Source organism: Ranitomeya variabilis, chromosome 3 (genome assembly GCF_051348905.1).
Source record: "Ranitomeya variabilis isolate aRanVar5 chromosome 3, aRanVar5.hap1, whole genome shotgun sequence".
Classification (NCBI taxonomy): Eukaryota; Metazoa; Chordata; class Amphibia; order Anura; family Dendrobatidae; genus Ranitomeya; species Ranitomeya variabilis.
In genome coordinates, this window is record NC_135234.1 from 49,242,934 (window position 1) to 49,268,879 (window position 25,946).

Consider the following 25,946-nt stretch of genomic DNA (forward strand, 5'->3'; position numbering starts at 1 on the left):
TGGTATCCAGTTGAATTCCATCACTGTTTAGAAAATTGTGACTATGTATCGAGTGTTACACTTTCTTATATACTACAGTGATGCTTGAAAGTTAGTGAAACCGTCAAAATGTTCCATATTTCTGTCTAAATTTGATCTAAATCTACATCAGATTATAGAACATGTTCTAAAAGTAGATAAAGAGAGCCAAATAGAATAAACAAGTCAAAAATAGTAGACTTTTTCATTATCTAAATGAGGAAAATCATCCAATATCACGTCTGAGACTGTCAAAAGTCAATGAACCTTTATTATTGGCAGATGATTTGAAAGAGAAATTAGAGTCAATTAGCCAGGTGTGAGGGGGTGACCTGTTTTTCTAAGACCAGAAATCTATCCAAATCTGATCTTCCCAACACATGCTTTTGGAAGTATATTCACATGAGCAAAAGAGATTTTGGAGGACTTCAGAAGAGTTGTAGATGCTTATCAGGCTAGAAATATATACAAACCAATCTCTAAAGAGTTTGGACTATATCAATCCACAGTCAGGAAAAATTCAAGGCCACAACTACCCTCACCAGGGGTGGTCAACCAAGAAAGATCACTCTAAGAGCAAGGCATAATTGTACACAAGGTCTTAATGTAACCCAATGAAACTAAAGGTTTTGTCGTGATTAGGGTTGAGCGACCTTTAGTTTTTTAGGGTCGAGTCGGAATTCGAGTCTCCCTCTCTCTCTCTCTCTCTCTCTCTCTCTCTCTCTCTCTCTCTCCCCGTCCCAGCACAGAAAATTTCGTTTTGCACATTCCAAATCCCTACTGCGCACAAGTGATAACATGACGATAGGCGTTCACTCCCCTAAGACCTATGTCATCACTCTGCCCACGCTCATTAATTGGCTAAAAAAAATGGCGCTAAACGCGTCATACGAAACGCGACTTTGGCGCCAAGATCGCGTACCGCATGGCCGACCCCGCACAGGGATCGTGTCGGGTTTCATGAGACGCCGACTTTGCCAAAAGTCGGCGACTTATGAAAATGAACGACCCGTTTCGCTCAACCCTAGTCGTGATTCCTCTGCTCAGTGTGTCTTGTACACAGTAAATTACAATTTTGCTGCCCTATGGAATCAGGGTCATACTGAGCTGTAAGTTTGGTGAGTGATAGTTCAGTAGTCCAATCTAGTGCTTGCTGAGCTGTCAATATTTGATAGAAAGCTCAGACGCCTAATCTGGGACTGGATGGTGCTGAGCTTCCTTCTGGTGTTCCCAGTTCTTTGTGATTATCTAGCTATTTACCTAAGCTGTCAGACCCAGACCTCTGCCAGTCATGGCTTTCAGTTCAGTGGTGTGTTTTCTCTTTGCTCTGAACTCAGACATTCTGATCTTTTGCTGCCGGACCTTGGATTTACCTTTTGACTACCCTTTTGCATTACTTATAAGCAATGGATGGATATAGATGTGAGAGACGACAGGTATTTAAGAGAATTTTTGTGAAAGTGGTAATACTAAAAGTTAACCTTTAATCAATATTGTTAAAAACACAAAACACTAACAAACAAGTAAATCCCTAGGGATAATCATTGTGTAATTGGAACAAAACACTGTAAATATACCTGAAACACAATAAGTGTACTATGCCCCCTAAGAGGAGCTTGATAGTGATTAGCGAATATGTTCGGAAAACGATAGCCAAGTATAAATTCGGCACTAATATGGCACATTCGGATTCGGAACACAAGCAAATTTTATAAAACTGGGAAAAATCGGTAACATTCGGTAAAAAGTGTGGGAAAATATTTGCGTTGTCACAAAAGTATTTTCAGCACTTTAGCAATGATAATGGTGGTGTATCATGAGCAATTGGCACATGTTTGATGAGGGGAAGGGGTTTGCAGAGCTTAGAGGCACGGCTTTCTTGTAAACAGTCATTTTTTTTTCCTAACATTGCGGCTAGCCAATCAGGGTGCAGGAAACACCCACTATGTCCTGACACAACAGCTGGTGTCATTGGGTGCTCAAATTACATGTCCTTCTCCATATAGATAGCGGACATCTTGTTTTAGCTCCATTTTGACACTGTAACAGTGCAGAGAGGCTGTTCCTGATGCTGGTACTGTTAACAGCAAGATTTTAACTAGTTGGTTAGGTGGTTGTATATTAGTCAGCTAGTGTAGCTAGCTAGTGTCCAGGAAGGCTGTTAAATTTACCTTCCAGCATTTTTATTTTTTTGTGGCCATTACTGAGGTTGTTGTGAATTCCGTTCTTGGGCTCCCTCCGGTGGTTGTAAATGGCACTTTTGTGAATTCTGCCCTTGGGCTCCCTCCGGTGGTTTTAAGTGGAACTGCTGCTCCTTGGATTTAGCTTAGCAGCTGCTTCCACTGATCGTCTCTCCTGCTCTGCTATTTAGACTGGCTCTGATCTTCAGCCTGTGCCAGCTGTCAATGTTTCTTGGTTGGATTCAGATCTCTCCTTGGATTTCCTTGTTAGCCGGTCCAGTTCAGCAAAGATAAGTCCTTGCATGTTCATTTGTTGTCCACTTGCTGTGGACTTAATCGTTCAGCTCATTTTATGTTTGCTCTAGTCCAGCTTGTCAGTATTCCATATTCAGTTAAGCTGGAAGCTCTGGGGAAGCAGATTTGCCCTCCACACCGTTAGTCAGGTGTGGAGATTTTTTGTAAACTCTGTGATGGAATTTTCTAGCTTTTAATACTGACCGCATAGTATCCTTTCCTATTCTGTCTATCTAGTTAGAAGTGGCCTCCTTTGCTAAATCCTGATTTCATTCTGTGTATGTCATTTCCCTCTCTACTCACAGTTCATATTTGTGGGGGGCTGTCTGTCCTTTGGGAATTTTCTCTGAGGCAAGATAGCTTTCCTGTTTCCAAAGTAAAAGGACAGCGCTCCAACCAGGTGTTTATAGTCCAATAAGAAAAATCTTTATTTCAGCCATGGTAAAAAAACAGCAACGTTTCGACCGATCAACCGGTCTTTTTCAAGCATAAAACATAGTGTGCTGGGCAATCTTAAGTAGTGTGGACACCACACAGGGAGCCAATCACCACTAAGTGCCCACCCATTTTCACTTATCTTTATATACAACTTTAAAAACACATAAATAACAAACATCAGACCAATGTATATACATTGGTAAAATAAATACATTTCATCACCGTGCAGAAAACTACAATATCAAAACAGTACTCCTGAAAAAACGTGGTGTTTACCTCCCAACTTCCGGGGGCTGTCTGTCCTTTGGGAATTTTCTCTGAGGCAAGATAGCTTTCCTGTTTCCATCTTTAGGGGTAGTTAGCTCTCCGGCTGTGACGAGATTTCTAGGGAGTGACAGGAACATTCCACGGCTACTTCTAGTGTTGTGTTAGGTTCAGGAACTGCAGTCAGTAAAGATGCCATCTCCTCAGAGCTCGTCCATGTTGCTCCTTAACCACCAGGTCATAACAGTACAGCTGGCCAGCAATGTATTGAATGCATCTCAAAAGAGGGGAAAAAAAAGTTCTGAACCATTTTTTTTCTCTGCAGCCTGTTTTGTCTTTTTTTTCCCCTTAATCTCTGGGTGGTTCAGGATTTTGGCGCTGACATGGATGTTCAGGGTTTGTTCTCTCATGTGGATCAACTTCCTGCAAGGGTACAGAGTATCCAAGATTATGTTGTTCAGACTCCGGTTTTGGAGCCTAGAATTCCTACTCCTGATTTGTTTTTTGGGGATAGATCTAAGTTTTTGAACTATAAAAATAACTGCAGATTGTTTTTTGCTTTGAGACCTCGTTCCTCTGGTGACCCCATTCAGCAGGTGAAAATTGTCATCTCTCTGCTGCGTGGAGACCCTCAGGATTGGGCATTCTCCCTTGAGTCAGGGGATCCGGCATTACTTAATGTAGACGCATTTTTTCAAGCGCTGGGATTACTGTATGATGAACCTAATTCTGTGGATCAGGCAGAAAAGACCTTGTTGGCCCTGTGTCAGGGTCAGGAAGCGGCAGAATTATACTGCCAGAAATTTAGAAAGTGGTCTGTGCTCACTAAATGGAATGAAGATGCTCTGGCTGCAATTTTCAGAATGGGTCTTTCTGAAGCCCTTAAAGATGTTATGGTGGGGTTCCCCACGCCTGTTGGTTTGAACGAATCTACGTCTCTAGCCAGATTGATCGGCGCCTGCGCGAGCGCAAGGTTGTGCACCATGTGGCAGTGTCCTCTGGGCAGAGTCCTGAGCCTATGCAATGTGATAGGATTTGGACTAGAGCAGAACGGCAGGAATTCAGACGTCAGAATGGGCTGTGTTTTTACTGTGGTGATTCTGCTCATGCTATTTCTGATTGCCCTAAACGTACTAAGAGGGTCGATGGGTCTGTTACCATTAGTACTGTGCAGCCTAAATTTCTCTTGTCTGTTACCCTGATTTGCTCATTGTCGTCCTTTTCTGTCATGGCATTTGTGGATTCAGGCGCTGCCCTGAACTTAATGGACTTAGAGTTCACCAGACGCTGTGGTTTTTCTTTACAGCCTTTGCAGAGCCCTATTCCCTTAAGGGGCATTGATGCTACACCATTGGCCAAGAATAAACCTCAGTACTGGACTCAGCTGACCATGTGCATGGCTCCAGCACATCAGGAAGATTGTCGTTTTCTGGTGTTGCATAATTTGCATGATGTGGTTGTACTGGGTTTTCCATGGTTACAGGTACATAATCCAGTGCTGGATTGGAAATCTATGGCTTTGACTAGTTTGGGGTTGTCAAGGGGTTCATAGTGACGTTCCTTTGATGTAAATTTCCTCAACCCTCTCTTCTGAAGTTCCTGAGTTTTTGTCAGATTTCCAGGATGTATTTGATGAGCCCAAGTCCAGTTCCCTTCCTCCTCATAGGGACTGTGATTGTGCTATTAACTTGATTCCTGGCTGTAAGTTCCCTAAGGGCCGACTTTTCAATCTGTCTGTGCCAGAGCATGCCGCCATGCGGAGTTATGTTAAGGAGTCTTTGGAGAAGGGGCATATTCGGCCCTCTTCGTCACCATTGGGAGCAGGATTCTTCTTTGTTGCCAAGAAGGATGGCTCCTTGAGACCCTGTATTGATTATCGCCTTCTTAATAAGATCACGGTCAAATTCCAATACCCTTTACCTTTGCTTTCTGATTTGTTTGCTTGGATTAAGGGGGCTAGTTGGTTTACTAAGATTGACCTTCGAGGGGCGTATAATCTTGTTTGTATTAAACAGGGTGACGAATGGAAAACTGCATTTAATACGCCCGAAGGCCATTTTGAATACCTTGTGATGCCATTCGGGCTCTCTAATGCCCCATCTGTGTTTCAGTCCTTTATGCATGATATCTTCCGGAATTATCTTGATAAATTCATGATTGTATATTTGGATGATATTTTGATTTTTTTCGACGATTGGGAGTCTCATGTGAGACAGGTCAGGATGGTATTTCAGATCCTTCGTGCTAACACTTTATTTGTGAAGGGGTCTAAATGCCTATTTGGAGTTCAGAAGGTTTCTTTTTTGGGTTTTATTTTTTCTCCCTCGGCTATAGAAATGGATCCTGTTAAGGTCCAAGCCATTCATGATTGGATTCAACCCACTTCTGTGAAGAGCCTTCAAAAATTTTTGGGCTTTGCTAATTTTTATTTCCGTTTCATTGCCAACTTTTCCAGTGTTGTTAAGCCCCTGACCAATTTGACAAAGAAAGGCGCTGATGTGATGAATTGGTCCTCTGCAGCTGTTGAGGCCTTTCAGGAGCTTAAACGTCGATTTACTTCTGCCCTGTGTTGCGTCAGCTGGATGTTTCTCTTCCTTTTCAGGTTGAGGTTGACGCTTCTGAGATTGGGGCAGGGGCCGTTTTGTCTCAGAGAAGTTCCGATGGTTCTTTGATGAAACCGTGTGCCTTCTTCTCCAGAAAGTTTTCGCCTGTGGAGCGTAATTATGATGTCGGCAATCGGGAGTTGTTGGCTATGAAGTGGGCATTTGAGGAGTGGCGACATTGGCTTGAGGGAGCCAAGCACCGCATTGTGGTCTTGACCGATCATAAGAATCTGATATACCTCGAGTCTACCAAGCGGTTGAATCCTAGACAGGCTCGATGGTCCCTGTTTTTCTCCCGTTTTGATTTTGTGGTCTCGTATCTTCCGGGATCTAAGAATGTTAAGGCTGATGCCCTCTCTAGGAGTTTTTTGCTGATTCTCCGGGAGTCCTTGAGCCGGTTGGTATTCTCAAGGAGGGGGTGATTCTTTCTGCCATCTCCCCTGATTTACGGTGGGTGCTTCAGGAATATCAGGATGATAAACCTGACCGCTGTCCAGTGGGGAAACTGTTTGTTCCTGATAGATGGACTAGTAAGGTAATTTCTGAGGTTCATTGTTCGGTGTTGGCTGGTCATCCTTGGATTTTTGGTACCAGAAATTTGGTTGCTAGGTCCTTCTGGTGGCCTTCCTTGTCGCGGGATGTGCGTTCTTTTGTGCAGTCCTGTGGGACTTGTGCCCGGGCCAAGCCTTGCTGTTCCCGCGCTAGTGGGTTGCTTTTGCCTTTACCGGTCCCTGAGAGGCCTTGGACGCATATTTCCATGGATTTTATTTCAGATCTTCCTGTCTCCCAGAAGATGTCTGTTATCTGGGTGGTTTGTGACTGGTTTTCTAAGATGGTCCATTTGGTACCTTTGCCTAAATTGCCTTCCTCCTCTGATTTGGTTCCATTGTTTTTTCAGCATGTGGTTCGTTTGCATGGCATTCCGGAGAATATTATGTCTGACTGAGGTTCTCAGTTTGTTTCTATGTTTTGGCGGTCCTTTTGTGCTAGGATGGGCATTGATTTGTCTTTTTCTTCGGCGTTTCATCCTCAGACAAATGGCCAAACTGAGCAAACCAATCAGACCTTGGAAACCTATTTGAGATGCTTTGTGTCTTCTGATCAGGATGATTGGGTGGCCTTCTTGCCGTTGGCCGAGTTTGCCCTTAATAATCGGGCTAGTTTGGCTACTTTGGTTTCGCCTTTTTTTTGTAATTTTGGTTTTCATCCTCGTTTTTCTTCAGGGCAGGTTGAGCCTTCGGATTGTCCTGGTGTGGATTCTGTGGTGGACAGGTTACAGCAGATTTGGACTCAGGTGGTGGACAATTTGACGTTGTCTCAGGAAAAGGCGCAACGTTTTGCTAACCGCCGTCGGTGTGTTGGTCCCCGGCTTCGTGTTGGGGATTTAGTTTGGTTATCTTCTCGTCATGTTCCTATGAAGGTTTCTTCCCCTAAGTTCAAGCCTCGCTTTATTGGTCCCTATAAGATTTCTGAGATTATTAATCCGGTATCTTTTCGTTTGGCCCTTCCTGCCTCCTTTGCCATCCATAATGTTTTCCATAGATCTTTGTTGCGGAGATATGTGGTGCCCGTTGTTCCCTCTGTTGATCCTCCTGCCCCGGTGTTGGTTGAGGGGGAGTTGGAATATGTGGTCGAGAAGATTTTGGATTCTCGTTTTTCGAGGCGGAGGCTTCAGTATCTTGTCAAGTGGAAGGGTTATGGCCAGGAGGATAATTCTTGGGTTGTTGCCTCCGATGTCCATGCCGACGATTTGGTTCGTGCCTTTCACTTGGCTCGTCCTGATCGGCCTGGGGGCTATGGTGAGGGTTCGGTGACCCCTCCTCAAGGGGGGGTACTGTTGTGAATTCTGTTCTTGGGCTCCCTCCGGTGGTTGTAAATGGCACTTTTGTGAATTCTGCCCTTGGGCTCCCTCCGGTGGTTTTAAGTGGAACTGCTGCTCCTTGGATTTAGCTTAGCAGCTGCTTCCACTGATCGTCTCTCCTGCTCTGCTATTTAGCCTGGCTCTGATCTTCAGCCTGTGCCAGCTGTCAATGTTTCTTGGTTGGATTCAGATCTCTCCTTGGATTTCCTTGTTAGCCGGTCCAGTTCAGCAAAGATAAGTCCTTGCATGTTCATTTGTTGTCCACTTTCTGTGGACTTAATCGTTCAGCTCATTTTATGTTTGCTCTAGTCCAGCTTGTCAGTATTCCATATTCAGTTAAGCTGGAAGCTCTGGGGAAGCAGATTTGCCCTCCACACCGTTAGTCAGGTGTGGAGATTTTTTGTAAACTCTGTGATGGAATTTTCTAGCTTTTAATACTGACCACATAGTATCCTTTCCTATTCTGTCTATCTAGTTAGAAGTGGCCTTCTTTGCTAAATCCTGATTTCATTCTGTGTATGTCATTTCCCTCTCTACTCACAGTTCATATTTGTGGGGGGCTGTCTGTCCTTTGGGAATTTTCTCTGAGGCAAGATAGCTTTCCTGTTTCCATCTTTAGGGGTAGTTAGCTCTCCGGCTGTGACGAGATTTCTAGGGAGTGACAGGAACATTCCACGGCTACTTCTAGTGTTGTGTTAGGTTCAGGAACTGCGGTCAGTAAAGATACCATCTCCTCATAGCTCATCCATGTTGCTCCTTAACCACCAGGTCATAACATGAGGTCCACAGACAAAGCCATTAGGGCACATGTCCTACAAGTGTGTTGTGCACTGCTTCTATTGTGCTCCATCCACAAGTATAACATTCTAATTAATATTTTTTCACTAGTTAAATGTGAAACAGCCTGCTGTATCCCACCTTGTCATTTAGTGCTGTTTTTCTGCTGATAAACAGGATACATCCCGCTATATCCAACCTTTTCATTTCGTGGCGTTGAAATTGTTCTGTGTGCAGAGCTGTTGCACATTAAAATTAATTTGTTTTATTTGTTTTACAAACATGATACAGCTGCCAGGATCTGAGTTTGAAATTGTTTTCAGCCTATCTTCTAGATTATGTGCATCTTTGGCATCCAATTTCTCATGGGCATCTTGTATACTTAGCTTGAGACACGCATCTGTTACACCTATCTTCTGACAAGCATCAAGCGATCTCTGGTAATTGGTGCTGGGTAAATGAGTAATCATTGTTGGCTGGATCCTAGATCTCGTACTTCCCATAGCCACTCTGTTATTGATCCTGTTGTACGCTCCGATTCCCGCTGTCATCATGGCCCTTTTCCTGATCAGTTCATGTAAGGACACGTCGGCCATATTTCTCCAGCATTAGTAGATAAACGTGTGCACAGCATATAGTTTGTGGTGCTCAGGTAGGTTCCAACACCTTAATTATGTGTAAAAAAACCTGGCACTCAACTTGTACGTGGAAGTAAATTTATTTTCCAGCAACAAAAACCAGCAACAAAACGTTTCGGTCATCCATTAGACCTTCATCAGTTACTATAGGTGCAATAGAAACAATATACAGGAAAAAAAATATAAAGTAAATAAAACAAAAATAAAGTATGTACAAAACTGGACTTCCAGTATATATATATAACATGGCGGGGTATATGGTACAAAAATCGATACAGGGAAACAAACAGTATAGAACCAACCAATCTTGGCACAATATTCCTGAGAAAGAGAGTGGCTAGATAATAAGAGAGAGATCAGAGATCAGCTATCCTCCTATATTCTAGATTCTGCACTTGCGTCCACCTTCCCCTTGGTAATCGCCATTAATATGTAATCATTTTGTGCTTTATACCTATCAGGCTGTCTCATATAGATCACCCCTCCATATTCATTAAGGGTATGTCTTTCTCCACTTACACTAAACACCGCACCTACACTCACCGGCCACTTTATTAGGTACACCATGCTAGTAACGGGTTGGACCCCTTTTGCCTTCAGAACTGCCTCAATTCTTCGTGGCATAGATTCAACAAGGTGCTGGAAGCATTCCTCAGAGATTTTGGTCCATATTGACATGATGGCATCACACAGTTGCCGCAGATTTGTCGGCTGCACATCCCAAAGATGCTCCATACAAAGCAGGATGGATCCATGCTTTCATGTTGTTTACGCCAAATTCTGACCCTACCATCCGAAAGTCGCAGCAGAAATCGAGACTCATCAGACCAAGCAACTTTTTTCCAATCTTCTACTGTCCAATTTCGATGAGCTTGTACAAATTGTAGCCTCAGTTTCCTGTTCTTAGCTGAAAGGAGTGGTACCCGGTGTGGTCTTCTGCTGCTGTAGCCCATCTGCCTCAAAGTTCAACACACTGTGCGTTCAGAGATGCTCTTAGGCCTACCTTGGTTGTAACGGGTGGCGATTTGAGTCACTGTTGCCTTTCTATCAGCTCGAACCAGTCTGCCCATTCTCCTCTGACCTCTGGCATCAACAAGGCATTTCCGCCCACAGAACTGCCGCTCACTGGATTTTTTTTCTTTTTCGGACCATTCTCTGTAAACCCTAGAGATGATTGTGCGTGAAAATCCCAGTAGATCAGCAGTTTCTGAAATACTCAGACCAGCCCTTCTGGCACCAACAACCATGCCACGTTCAAAGGCACTCAAATCACCTTTCTTCCCCACACTGATGCTCGGTTTGAACTGCAGGAGATTGTCTTGACCATGTCTACATGCCTAAATGCACTGAGTTGCCGCCATGTGATTGGCTGATTAGAAATTAAGTGTTAACAAGAAGTTGGACAGGTGTACCTAATAAAGTGGCCAGTGAGTGTATATGGCTCACCACTTATGTAAATCTAACCCCTCATTGCAGAAGTGTACCCCTATATGCCTATACTGGCATGTCCCTTCCAGGCACCATCCACCACATGGTATGTGATCTCTGATCTCTCTCTTATTATCTAGCCACTCTCTTTCTCAGGAATATTGTGCCAAGATTGGTTGGTTCTATACTGTTTGTTTCCCTGTATCGATTTTTGTACCATATACCCCGCCATGTTATATATATACTGGAAGTCCAGTTTTGTACATACTTTATTTTTGTTTTATTTACTTTATATTTTTTTTCCTGTATATTGTTTCTATTGCACCTATAGTAACTGATGAAGGTCTAATGGATGACCGAAACGTTTTGTTGCTGGTTTTTGTTGCTGGAAAATAAATTTACTTCCACGTACAAGTTGAGTGCCAGGTTTTTTTACACATATTTCTCCAGCAAACCTGCACCTTACCAGCAGCAACTGTAGGAAAGAGGGCGTTCCAATGCCTTGGACAATCTTCTAAATTATAGAGGCGTCATCCACACTAAAAAAAAATTATTTAATGTTACTAACCGAATACAAAAGGGGAGATCTCAGTTTGAAATTGTTTTAAGCATCTAGTCAATGTTATAAAGGCCTCATTGACAGGCCTCCAAAAATTTATTCTATTACTAATGTCATACAGTAGGAGACATGTCACTTTGAAATTGTTTGTAGCATCTACTCAATGTTATACAGGCCTTATCAACAGGCCCAAAAAATTATTCGGTTACTAACGTCATACAGTAGGGGACATCTCACTTTGAAATTGTTTGGAGCATCTAATCAATGTTATATAGGCCTTATCGACAGGCCCAAAAAAATTCTTCTGTTACTAAATGTCATACAGTAGGGGACATGTCACTTTGAAATTGTTTGTAGCATCTATTCAATGCTATACAGTCCTTATCGAAAGGCCCAAAAAATTCTTCTGTTACTAACGTCAAATCACTCTGAAATTGTTTGGAACATCCAGTCAATGTTGTACATGCCTTATCGATAGGCACGCCCCAAAATTCTTCTGTTACTAAACGTCATACAGTAGGGGACATCTCACTTTGAAATTGTTTGGAGCATCTAGTCAATGTTATACAGGTCTTATTGACAGGTCCCCCCAAAATTCTTCTCTTACTAACGTCATACAGTAGGGGACATGTCACTTTGAAATTATTTGTAGCATCTTGTCAATGTTATACAGGCCTTATCGACAGGCCCCCAAAAATTATTCTGTTACTAATGTCAAACAGTAGTTGACATGTCACTTTGAAATTGTTTGGAGCATCTAGTCAATGTTATAAAGGCCTCATCCACACCAAAAAAAAATCTGTTACTAATGTCATACAGTAGGGGACATCTCCAAAAATTTTTGCAGCAGATCTACTTTGTCATACAGGTCAAATTGACACTGAAACAATTCTTTCTGCTGTGAGTAACGTGATTAATCACGCCACAAGTCACCTTCAAATTTTGTGCTGCTGAAATTCAGTTGTGCGCAGAGGTTGAAATCTATTTTCAGTTGCTAATAGTGTGCTCCTACCACACTATCTGAGCAACATGACTGGGAAAAAAACAAGGTCGTGGAGGAAGGGGGATTAGACTTAGTGTTCGAGGGTGTATGTGGGGTAGTTATTAATGTTTCTGAAAGCACTAGTGATCTACTAACGTGACGTCCTATCCAAAGACAACTGCGAATTTCTGTTACTGGATGTTGTAGCATTTAGTGTGCTGCATTGTTCTTGCGTAATTGCAGTCTCTGATATCTTTAGTGGGGCTTATGTGCCTGCTGTTGCTGCTGCTGGAGATGTTAGCAATAATTTGTGGAAATGTGAACAGTCCTGCTTGCGTGTCCATCTGCTGGGTTGGGTGTAGTGGAAGACCTGTCGGTCACTATTATACTATTTCTGAACATTTCTGTGCCTGAAAGGCTATCACTGCGATTCAAGCTGTGTGCCTTACTGCTGTGTTGGGGAAAACCACTGTCAAGATTGTCTTCCAGCATGTTTTGATATACTCATAGGAGAGTCCCTTTCTAGGGGGGAAACGACAGGCAAAATTTACTTTTGTATTGTGGCTAGAACACACTGGCAGCCCAGTAGTCAGCATTATTTGGAATCATAACTATACGGGTAACAATCATGTGCTGCAATAAGGTGCTCATGGGTCGGTGTCTTTCATGAGGTCCAACTCCACAGAGTGTTGGTGGTGGTATAACACTCAAGCTTTCTTCGTCCATCCCCTCCTGACAACCACAGACAACATAGAGGTAATCATTATCGTCTTCATCTCCTAACTGTTGCGTGTACATCACCTCTTCCTTCTCATCCTTTTCATGGTCCTTCTCCATTTGTTCCTACCATGGCAAACATCTGTGAGACGACAGACCTGAACTTATAGATATTGTTAACCCTAAAGGTATCATCCTCTGCTTCCTCCTCTTCCCCCCAGGGCCACCACCACCACCTGTCCACCCGCGCTATTTAAAGTGTGCTCCAGCATGTTGTAATAGGGATATTGATGTCGGCATCATCACCGCTAACCATCTTAGTAGCCATTTGGAAAACATACAGAAGGGCGCAGAGGTCCTTCATCTGTATCCAGTACGCAAGTGTGAATTACACCTTGTCCATACTGCGTTGTGCCAGGCTATGAAAAATATCATCCTGCACTAGGTCTCGGCACTGCTGCCATAGTCGATGCAACATGTGCAGAGTTTAATTCCATGGTGTGGTCATATCACATATCAACCGGTTAACCGGTAGTCAGAAAGATCTCTATACCAATTAAAGTGGAATGGTGGAAATCCACACAACAGTGATTTCTGCAGCAGCACATCCAAACAAAAAGAACAAGCAGTCATAAGGTCCCATAAAAATGTATACATTTTATTAAATACAAAAATAATACTGGGATTGATAGGAACAATGCGCACAGTCAGTGGCCACACATCAAAAACAGGCTTCTAGGACACACCCCTTGAGATTGGCACTCCGAAACACGCGTCGGGGTGGGCTGACGGTCCTCCACTTCTGCATCTATTAGGTACTTTACCGTGACCATTGCTTTGTGACTGCGTGTATGATATTAACCATTTAATCATGTAGGCACTAGCCTTGATGTGCTTGCAGTCCTTTTGATACCTGCCACCATAGCTATGAGTTGTAAAGTCGATGCAGGGGTGGTTGGTCCTAGAAGCCTGTTTTTGATGTATGGCCACTGAGTGTGTGCATGCTGGGAGTAGTAGTTTTACCACAGATTACTGACACTGCATGCTGGGAGTAGTAGTTTTACCACAGATTACTGACACTGCATGCTGCGAGTAGTAGATTCATCACAGATTACTGACACTGCATGCTGGGAGTAGTAGATTTATCACAGATTACTGACACTGCATGCTGGGAGTAGTAGATTTATCACAGATTACTGACACTGCATGCTGGGAGTAGTAGATTTATCACAGATTACTGACACTGCATGCTGGGAGTAGTAGATTTATCACAGATTACTGACACTGCACGCTGGGAGTAGTAGATTCATCACAGATTACTGACACTGCATGCTGTGAGTAGTAGATTTATCACAGATTACTGACACTGCATGCTGGGAGTGGTAGTTTTACCACAGATTACTGACACTGCATGCTGTGTTAGTAATCTGTGATAAAACGATACTGATGTTTACACCACGTGACCCCGGACATTTCCACACATCTCAATCCAGGTTGTAAGCTTCGTCATTTCAGGAGGGAGCACATCAGGAGTGCAGACCTCCCGACCGTCCTGGATCCAGCGGGACAGTCCCGATTTTGAGACTGTCCCGGTCGGGATCTTACTTTTCCTGGACTGCACTGAGGTTGTACCAGCCTCAGGAGAAACTACAGAAGCAGCGCAGTGAGCATGGACACGTGGGTCACATGACTGCGATAAGTCAGAACTTGTCTAGTCGGGAACCTGAACCCTGCGCCCTCTACTCGAAGTATCACACACGTCGCCGCTCTGTGCGCAGCGTACACCAAGTACTTCTGTTATATACAGTCTGCTCCGCACACCTCGTACACATGCGGCTCCACACACCTCGTACAACACATCTCCGCTCCATACACCTCATACACACGCGGCTCCACTCTGTACACCCCGTACACACTCGGCTCAGCTCCATACACCTCGTACACACATGGCTCTGCTATATCCACACTCTGCTGTGTCTGCAAAAGATGAGACAATTGTGTCTTCTCCTCATAGTCCTGTATGCTCTATTCTGGCTGCTGTCTGAGTCCTTCTGTGTGCCTGCTTCTTCACTGCTGTGATATGATATGCAAGGTACACTGGGTCTAAGAGAGTAGCCACAACGGAGCACACAGGAACTGCTGCTTCTGGAGGTCACTGTTCTTCTTGCTATGGCTGCCGAAATTACCTCAGGAGTAAGTAAGCAGGGCGATGAGCTGAGCTCTCTCTGAACAATGAGAAGAGGGAGAGACAGAGAGGGCGTGTCCTGATACAAGAAGGGGCGTGTCCTGATACAAGAGGGGGCGTGTCCGCTGCTTCTCACTAGTACAATGCAGGAAAAGAAGATCCCGGCCGGGACAGAGGGACAGAGTCTCAAAATCGGGACGGTTGGGAGGCATGAATTAAGGCAGAGGTTGAGGGCGCAGGTGGATGCCCTAGAGGAGGTGTAGGAGGCAGAAGCCCTGCAGGAACTGTTACATACAGATGTTTGTTCCGCAAGCCCTGAGGATTCCACGACTTGGTGTTTAGTGACACCTTGGTGTTTACTGCTTTAGTTCTCCATCCCCTGGTGTGTACAATTTTAGTTCTTCAACCCAAGCTGTTTAGTAGTTTAGTTCTCCAATCCCTGTTGTCTATTAGTTTAGTTATCCATCTTATGGTGTGTAGTGGTTTATTTCTCCGTCCCCAAGTGCCCTGCAAGCCTCATATCATTCTGCAGTCTGCTATGTACCGTAATACATAGAAGCTGCAAAAGTCAAACAAAGCAAACAATCTAATAAAACCCTATTGTAAAAATGTACTTCAGCTAAAAATACACACATGTAAAGGGAATCAGCAGGTTTTTGATATGTAATCTTATGGCAGCATGATGTAGGGGCAGAGATCCTGAATTAAGTGATGTATCTCTTATTAGGCTGGGGATTGTTGTTTCAACACAATCAGCAAGAAATTATCACTACCCAGAGAACAGCTTCCTTGCATCCTGGTCAAACTTTGCCCCAAAACTGTTAATCAGGAGTGTGGGCAGGGTTAACTTTCTGAGCTCTGCTACAAATAAGAATTCTGATTGTATCACAACTGCTGCACCCAGTAAACGAAGTTATACATTGTTGGAATCAGGGTCTCTTTCTCTACATTATGCTGCTCTTAGATGAGGTAGCAAAAACCGGCTGACAGATTCCCTTTAAGCCCCCCAAACATATCAAGAGCATCAGAATTTCAGGTCTTCTTTATACTTTCTGTAAATGATTTCATATATAAATACTCAATTCTATATGATAGATTCAATCAGTAATTTTTTTCTAAGATCAGAATAACATTTTTATTTATACAGAATAACACTTTTGTTTATACACTTGTTACAATGGCGGCACTCCAACTCCTCTCAGCTTTAGAAAGGGACTCAGAATGTTCTGTATAACCTCAATGGCTTGTTCTGAGAAAACGCGGCGTAAGTCCAGTAGCAGGTAGTCAGGGTAGAGTGTATGGAAGAGTCGCATCAAGAAGAAGAAGAGCAGAAGGAAGATGACAATACAAAAAAAACACTGCAGAAACTCCAGCGCCATGTTACATATCCTGAAAAAGACTCAGTGTTAAGGCTCATGCATACATACCATATACACTCGAGTATAAGCCGAGAATTTCAGCCCCAAAAAATGGGCTGAAAGTGCCTCTCTCGGCTTATACTCGAGTCATGGTCGGCGGGTGAGGGGGAGCGACGACTGTCAAATACTCACCTGCTCCTGGCGCTCCTGACTCGGTCCCTGCATGTCCCACGGTGTTCGGGTGCTGCAGCTTCTTCCCCTGTTCAGCGGTCACTGGTACCGCTCATTAAAGTAATGAATATGGACTCCACTCCCATAGGGGTGGGGCCGGATATTCATTACTGTAATGAGTGGTATCAAGTGACCGCCCATTAAGGGAAGAAGCTGCCACGCCCGGAGACCGTGGGACATGCAGGGACCGTGTCAGGAGCGCTGGGAACAGGTGAGTATTTCATATTCACCTTTCCACTGCCTCCCCGTACTAGTGTGCGCGCCGCCCTCTGCCTGAACAGTTACTGTGGAGAGACGGGATGTTGAGGAGCAGCGACGAGAGGTGAGTATGTAATTTATTTATTTTTGTTAGTGCAGCAGCAGCAGCATTACATGTGGCACAATGTTATATGCAGCATCTATGGGGCCATCATTAACTGCATGAAGCATTATATGGGGCATCTATGGGGCCATAACTGCATGAAGCATGATATGGGGCATCTATGGGGCCATAACTGCATGGAGCATTATATGGGGCATCTATGGGGCCATAACTGCATGAAGCATTATATGGGGCATCTATGGGGCCATAACTGCATGGAGCATTATATGGGGCATCTATGGGGCCATAACTGCATGAAGCATTATATAGAGCATCCATGGGGCCATAAAGAACTGCCTGGAGCATTATATGGGGCATCTATGGGGCCATAATGAACTGCATGGAGCATTATATGGGGCATCTATGGGACCATAAATAACTGCATAGAGCATTTTATGGGGCATCTATGGGGCCATAATGAACTGCATGGAGCATTATATGGGGCATATTTGTATATGGAGCATCTTATGGGGCCATAAAGAAATGCATAGGGCATTATATAGGGCATCTATGGGGCCATAAAGAACTGCATGGAGCATTATATGGGGCATCTATGGGGCCATAAAGAACTGCATGGAGCATTATATGGGGCATCTATGGGGCCATAATGAACTGCATGGAGCATTATATGGGGCATCTATGGGGCCATATGGGGCCATAATGAACTGCATGGAGCACTATATGGGGCATCTATGGGGCCATAAATAACTGCATAGAGCATTATATGGGGCATCTATGGGGCCATAATGAACTGCATGGAGCACTATATGGGGCATCTATGGGGCCATAAATAACTGCATAGAGCATTATATGGGGCATCTATGGGGCCATAATGAACTGCATGGAGCATTATATGGGGCATCTTATGGGGCCATAAAGAAATGCATGGGGCATTATATAGGGCATCTATGGGGCAATAAAGAACTGCATGGAGCATTATATGGGGCATCTATGGGGCCATAAAGAACTGCATGGAGCATTATATGGGGCATTTATGGGGCCATAATGAACTGCATGGAGCATTATATGGGGCATCTATGGGGCCATAACTGCATGGAGCATTATATGGGGCATCTATGGGGCCATAATGAACTGCATGGAGCATTATATCAGGCATATTTGTATATGGAGCATCTTATGGGGCCATAATGAACTGCATGGAGCATTATATGGGGCTCCTGATTCAATATGGATATTCAAAAACACTTAACCTACTGATGCATCAATTAATTTTACTTTTATTGGTGTCTATTTTTATTTTTGACATTTACCGGTAGCTGCTGCATTTTCCACCCTAGGCTTATACTCGAGTCAATAAGTTTTCCCAGTTTTTTTGCAAAATTAGGGGGGTCGGCTTATACTCAGGTCAGCTTATACTCGAGTATATACGGTAGATCAAGATCAGCTGAATTAGCTGATGTCGGCGGGATAGGCTGACAGTCTAATGTGTATGGGGGCTTCCCAGCTCTCCTCCAATAGATGATGTCAGAGAAGAGAAGGATCCGGCCTGCTGAATTTTAGGGGATGATCCTTTTGGTCTCTGAGAGATAAGTTGGTGCAGGAGGAATCTAGGAGATGCACTCACATAGAGAACACTGGTCCGTCAAGTAGAGTTGCCAACCATCCAGAAATTCCAGAACAGTCCATACAAATAGGTCTCTTTTTTGCTCTGTCCGTAAAAAAAAAAATTGAAGCAGTCCGTGATTTTTTAAAATCTGAAGAAACTTATACAGATGATTTTGACTGTAATTTTCATCATTTTACATTTAACATAGAATGCAGCTGATGTCTTCATATCAGAATTATGGGCTGTCGACAAATATCACTTATAATCATATGGATTTCCTTTGGTTTTCCAATGTGTCCGTCAAAAATATTGTCTGTCCATAATTTTTTGATGACCCATCCTGAAAAACTAAAAAGTCATGCTGGCAACCCAGGTCGAGAGAGATAGCATGCAGCCAAATGATCTTACCTTTTGTGAAAAAAACCCTGCTCCTTCATTTGTGCCTGTTCTAGCTGCTTCTCCTGGAAAACATAACAGATGCTCTGAATGGCTAAAGCCACTTTCCATAAACTGAACACTTCTGCCCCTCAGTTCAAAATATGAGTTGGGGTCTGCAAAGCAGTAGTGATGAGCGAGTGTACTCGTTGCTCAGGTTTGCCCGAGCATGCTCTGGTGGTCTCCGAGTATTTGTGAGTGCTCGGACATTTATTTTTTGTTGAGGCAGCTGCATGATTTGCAGCTGCTGGACAGCCTGAATACATGTGGGAGTTGCTTGGTTGCTAGGAGAACAAAGCAGAAGGAGGTAGGGGATCGATGCATTGCAGAAGACATCTTGAGAATAGCCAACTGCCACCCCTTGCTTCAAAGGTGATGATGTTATGGCGGCTGAGGGTCATGTGAAGGATGAAGAATCACCACTTTAGGACCTGCAGGTATCACGTTAGTGATGGTTCTAGATACTGTATAGGAAACTATTGGTTATTTCATTCTGCTGACACAATTCCAGCTCTGAGTATACAGAGCGGCAGCTGTAACCACGCTTCCGGGGATGAGGTTACAGCCGCCATACAGAGCAGTGACTGTAGCCGAATGCTGCCGGAGAGAATACAGTTAATTTTCTTCCCGCACCATTCAGATACATGCAGGTTGGTAACACTATTAGCCTGCTAATTAAGCCCATATGTGCAGGTTAGCACCATGTTTTCTGGTGACAGGCTCCCTATAAAATTTGGGTTAACCCCTTTAATAATTGGGTGACTGTAATTACTAGTTAGGTTCGTTTATGGTGGGTCACAAAAGCCACCATTATAAATCAATGTTATCAAAATGATGGGTCTCCACTCACCAGATTGATCTGCATTATCTCACACATTATTGTATCGCTGGCTCTTGTGCTCTCAATAAAATCGCACTCCTCAATTTCCTTCCTCCTAAAAGAGAGGTCGGTTATACAAACCATGCGGTCTCTTTACAGACTCATCACAGTCACAGGTGCCCTTAAGGAAGGCTATACTTCTACAGCCATTTATCAAAAGATAACATAGGGTAACTGGCATTGATCCAATAGATAAAATAAATAGGTGTACTCCTCATAAAACAACAATTTTTGTGCATCTTTTCTTAGAACTTTCCATTTTATCCCTGTTTGATTCCTCCATGAAATTTACCAATGAACTGACAAATTAATATTACTATACCATTTGAACAACCTGGTACATAAAGTGTGTTAACTAACAAATTAAAGCTGCACTCTGAAACGCTATGATATGTATATTGAATATGTGAAATTGGAACGACATAACAGCTGTAGAAAATAAGTCATAAAATGAAGGTACTTAGCACGCTGATATTTGGAGTACATGCCTTATGACTGAGCACTCCTCCTCCCATCAGCCCAGGGAGATTTTAAAAAGAGCTTGATCCTACCTGGTTTATCACCACAGAGAGGAGCCAGAAAACTGCAGCATCTGATTTCTCCTACTCCTGCACTGTTTAGAAGCACCTTCACCTTCTTGGAAGCTTTCCTGCATTAAAGCTCAGCTGTGCACTGTTAGCCGCTCCCATCTCCTATATAATGTGGGCCCTGGCTAGCACTCATTATCAGATATAGCTTATGCTGCATGGTTAGGAGATGGTGGTTTGTTGTTGTTGTTTGAGAAGTCGTTTGGTGGATTTATCTGAGACTGTTGCTAGGTTTTGGGTGTGTGTTAATTCCTTTCCTTCTCCTACTTTGGTTTTACCCAATCCTCCACTCCCCAGTGTTTACCTCTGTTGCTTGTTTGAGTATGTTTGTATGATTGGTAGTTTCCTTTATCCCTGTTTGTATTACCTTGTTAGTCTGGTTGGTGTATTACAATACGCTATTACTTACCTCTTCACTGGGTTGGGTGAAGGGTACAGACTGAGGGCAGATTCAGGAGCTAGGGAAACGTACTTGGCCCAGGTGTCTTCACCATCGGAAGTAATCTGGGTAACAGGGCGGGCTAGGGCACCCCTAGCGTTAGGAACAGGGAAGGAGCCCTTGGCCCCCAGACACCCAACAAGAGAGTCATGACATCTAATATATAAAGCTGAATGTGTGTGTGTATGTGTGTATGTGTGTTGTGAATTCTGTTTTTGGGCTCCCTCTGGTGGTTACTGGTGGTACTGGCTGACTTTTGTCTTGCACCTGTTCCCATCAGGAATCTGGGAGTTTCCTATTTAGTCTGGCTTCTCAGTCATTCTAGTGCCGGCAATCAATGTTACCAGAGCACCTCTGTTGCTTGCTACCTGCTCCAAGTCTGCAATTCAGCTAAGTTGGATCTTTGGCATTTTTTGTGTTTGTTTGTCCAGCACGCATTTATATTTCTCTTGCTGCTGGAAGCTCTAGTGATCTGAAATTACTACTCCGGTGTCATGAGTTGATAACGGAGTTAAAGTAATTTCAGGATGGCTGTTTAGGGTTTTGAGGTGACCGCGAAGTCCTCTTTTGTATTTTCTGCTATCTAGTCAGAGGGCCTCTCTTTGCTGAATCTATATTCATACTGCGTACGTGTTTTCCTCTTACCTAACCGTTATTATATGTGGGGGGCTACTATCACTTTTGGGGTTTCCCTGGAGGCAAGCCAGGTCTGTGTATTCCTCTACTAGGAGTAACTAGATCTCCGGCTGGTGCGAGGTGTCTAGGGATAATCGTAGGCACACCCCCTGGCTACTATTAGTTGCGTGTTAGGTTCAGCGTCGCGGTCATCTGAGATTCCATCATTCCTAGAGCTAGTCCGTTTTTGCCTGAGTCCCTGCCATTGGGAACCATGACATATGTGTGTTTGTCCAGGATTGGCATCTGCACCTTCGCAGCTACAGCCACAAAATTTTGCACAGTCACACGTCTGGACCCCGAGAGCATCATAGGCTATGTTGTGAGACAAAATTTTAACCCCGTGCATTCCAATTCACCAAGCAATTTTGCCCCTATCTACATAATGGGGAAAAAGTGAAAGGAAAAGTGTTAGAGGCAAATTGACAGCCAGGAGGAGATGGCATACAGGTATATACTATATACAGGGGAGATGATATACAGCTATATATTATATACAGGAGGAGATGACATACAGGTATATACTATATACAGGGGAGATGACTTACAGGTATATCTAATATATAAAACTGAATGTGTGTGTGTGTGTATGTGTGTATGTCCGGGATTGGCATCTGCACCGTCGTAGCTACAGCCACAAAATGTTGCACAGTCACACGTCTGGACCCTGAGAGCGTCATAGGCTATGTTGTGAGGTGAAATTTTAACCCCACGCATTCCAATTCACCAAACAATTTTGCCCCTATCTTCATAATGGGGAAAAAGTGAAAGGAAAAGTGTTGGAGGCAAATTGACAGCTGCCAGATGTGAACAAGGGGGACTTAAAGAGTGAGAGTGATGGCGCCAAAGAGTATATACCGTACAGTTGCTAAGGTGGGGCCCCGACATGGGATACTCACCACACACGGGGATATGAACACACACACAAAATGCGCCACACACTACCACGTGCTTGAACACATATCACCCTCAGCACACATTTCACCACACATACACCAACCTCGCCACATAAAAGTCGAAACAAAAAGTCGCCGCTCAAAACTCGCCACGCGCAAAACTCGCCACATGCAAAACTAGGCTCACGCAAAACTCGCCACACGTACAAAAGTTGCAACACATGCAAAAGTTGCCTCACACAAAACTTGCACATACTCAAAACGCACCACACATAAAATTTGCCACGCGCAAAACTTGCTGCACACAACGTGCTACACTAACCTGTCACATGCAACTCGACACAGAAAAAGTGGCAACACGCACGTGGCTACGCAAAACTCATCTCACAAAAGTCGCTACATGCATGTCGCCACACGCAACTCAACACACACAACTTGACACATGAAACTCACCCTAAAACACACACAAGTCTGGTATTATCCTTCAAAAATAAAAATCTGATTTATAAGCAGACAAAATACAAGAGCAACAACTGTACCATATAGGAATCCGGCAGCTGTCAGTCACATGACCAGTCTATTATGTGTATGTGTGAGCTAATATATACTGCCAGGGGGGTGGGCTTCCTGTTGGCTGGGGATTTATCAGGCTGCCAATTTAGCTTACAAATACTGAGGTAAAAATACTGACCAAATAACGTGTGAATGAGGTCTAATACAGGAGGAGATGACACACAGGTATATACTATATACAGGAGGAGATGACATAAAGGTATATACTATATACAGGAGGAGATGACACACACAAATATATTATATACAGGGGAGATGACACATAGGTATATACTATATACAGGAGGAGATGACACACTGGTATATACTATATACAGGGGAGATGACACACAGGTATATACTATATACAGCGGAGATGACACACAGGTATATACTATATACAGGAGGAGATGACATATAGGTACATACTATATACAGGGGAGATGACACACAGATATATACTATATAGAGGAGGAGATGACACACAGGTATATACTATATACTGGAGGAGATGACACACAGGTATATAGTATATACAGGGGAGATGACACACGTATATACCATATACAGGAGGAGATGACACACAGATATATACTATATACAGGAGCAGATGACACACAGGTATATACTATATACAGGAGGAGATGACACACATGTATATACTATATACAGGAGGAGATGACATACAGGTACATACTATATACAGGAGGAGATGACACAGGTATATACTATATACAGGAGCAGATGACACACAGGTATATACTATATACAGGAGGAGATGACTTACAGGTATATACTATATACAGGAGGAGATGATACACGTATATACTATATACAGGAGGAGATGACATACAGGTATACACTATATAAAAGAGGAGATGACACATAGGTATATAGAGGAGGAGATGACATACAGCAGGTATATACTATATACAGGGGAGATGACATACAGGTATATACTATATACAGGAGATGACATACAGGTATATACTATATATAGGAGGAGATGACACATAGGTATATACAATATACAGGAGGAGATGACATTCAGCAGGTATATACTATTTACAGGGGAGATGACATACAGGTATATACTATATACAGGAGATGACATATAGGTGTATACTATGTATAAGGTAGATGACAAACATGTATATATTGAGGGGAAAATGAGAGGTGTGAGGTGAAAATGAGGGGCGTGAGGTGAAAACGTAAAGGTGTGAGTGCAAAATGAGAGGAGTGAGGGAAAATAGTGGAGTGATCGGAAAATGACAGATGTGAGGTCGAAATGACGAGTGTTAGGGGGAATGAGAGGAGTGAGGGGGGAATGAGAGGAGTGAGGGGGAAAATAAGAGGAGTGAGGGGGAAAATGAGAGGTGTAAGGGAGAAAATGAGAGATGTGAGGGGGAAAATGAGAGGCGTGATGGGAAAATAAGAGAAGTGAGGTGCTATAACTAACCACAGATATTTACTATGCCCAGGCAACACCGGGCTCTTCAGCTAGTTGCCTATATAATTGTAGGCTTTCAGCCCAGAAGAGGCATCTTGTTAGATTTAGGGTCCCAACAAAGAGGTGCGCCTTGTTGCTGGCAGTTGGGCTCACATGAATTCGCCAAATTATGCCCTAAGTACCTTTATTTTCTTAACTTATTTTCTACAGCAGTAATGCAATTCCAGTGTCATGCACTCAATGTATATATAATAGCATTTTAGAGTACAGCTTTAATTTGTTAGTTATATATAGAGTGGCTCTCTTAGCTTGTCCCTGTTCACATTTGTCTTTTTCTATTTGGAAAAGCCAGTCAGGTTTTTTTTTTAAATATATTTTGATATGTATAAAATGTGCTAACCATTTGGTTGGAAATGGAACAAATACATAATCCTATATAGCACTCGGTATCTGTGCTATTTTGCTGCCATTTGTGCTTCCCTGTTTTTTTATGCCTCCCTCAGTTGCCTTGTCTACTGTCAGCACTTCTTGCAGTTCTCTCAAGAGCTGCTTGCATGTATTGTACTGGCTGAGTACGCCAGAAGTTTGGGTTGTAACTTTCCTTCTCTGATTTTATCCTACCCTCTACTCAGCTAATCAACACAACAATTCTACCAGAGCGGAATTCTGCAGGCAATTATCAAATACATGAAATGTCATTTTCAAATACCGGCAGGCGAAACAGTGCTGCGATCAAAGGAAGAGAACTGCCCTGAGAGGTAAGTATGAGGTTTTTATTTTATGACGGACAGTGAAGGTGTTGTCCAGTAGTGGAAAACCACTTTAAATCTGCATTGCTAATGTGCTGTAAGAAACAAGGAGTCAAGTGAAGTAACGGTGGGAATAGAGATAGACATTGCAGTAAACCTGGAAGGAGTAGAACATCGGGAGAATAGAAGTGCAAATATGCTATAAGAAATTAGGATCCAGTTTGATGAACACCTAGATGGGCTGCACTGCAGGAGTAAATCAATTCTTCAGAAATAATGATGAGGAAAAGGCTTTTTATTCACGTGTTTCAACTCCATACTAGCATCTTTTTCAAATGAAAAAAAATGTGATAAATGAATGGAAGAAGAAGAGCTGACCTGTTGATGTGGAGCAGTCAGTGACCACTCTGAGCCAGCGTCAGGTTGAATAGGCAGGTATGGTCCTCTGTTAGCAACTATCTGCCTGTTAGTTTTTAGGCCCATGGTGGTGTGGTGCTCCTGAGGGTCCAGTCGCCACAGAGGTACTGCACCTCATCCAGAGGTGTGGTACTCTGCTCTCGGGGAAGGAGGGGACACTACTCAAGGCCCACACACTTGCATCCAACATCACATCACTTTAGCCTGGCAAGATGGGCAGACCCTAGAGAAAGGGGCGGGATCTCGCTCAGGCAAGAAGAGTAGTGACAGTTGGAGGGAAAGTGGGAGTCTGTGAGAGGAAGTAGATGGAGTGAGATGCGCAGAAGGGAGCTCCCAGAGAGAAGGAGCAAGAGAAAGGTGAAGCTACAGAAAGAAGAGAAAGAAGGGGTCCTAGGGGCACGGGTA

General features: G+C 43.5%; 1 protein-coding gene across 1 annotated transcript in view; it reads right to left on the reverse strand.

The window, feature by feature from the left end:
* Positions 1–16,063: 16,063 nt before the first annotated feature.
* The window catches only part of LOC143817938 (uncharacterized), a 35,204-nt gene continuing 25,321 nt past the window's right edge, over positions 16,064–25,946 (reverse strand). The window contains exons 10-13 of the mRNA XM_077299404.1: positions 19,747–19,831; positions 18,870–18,922; positions 18,480–18,563; positions 16,064–16,333 (exon numbers count right to left, since the gene is read on the reverse strand). Of these exons, the coding sequence (XP_077155519.1) occupies positions 16,117–16,333; positions 18,480–18,563; positions 18,870–18,922; positions 19,747–19,831 (439 nt within the window). The 3' untranslated portion in view covers positions 16,064–16,116. The remainder of the gene's footprint in view (positions 16,334–18,479; positions 18,564–18,869; positions 18,923–19,746; positions 19,832–25,946) is intronic.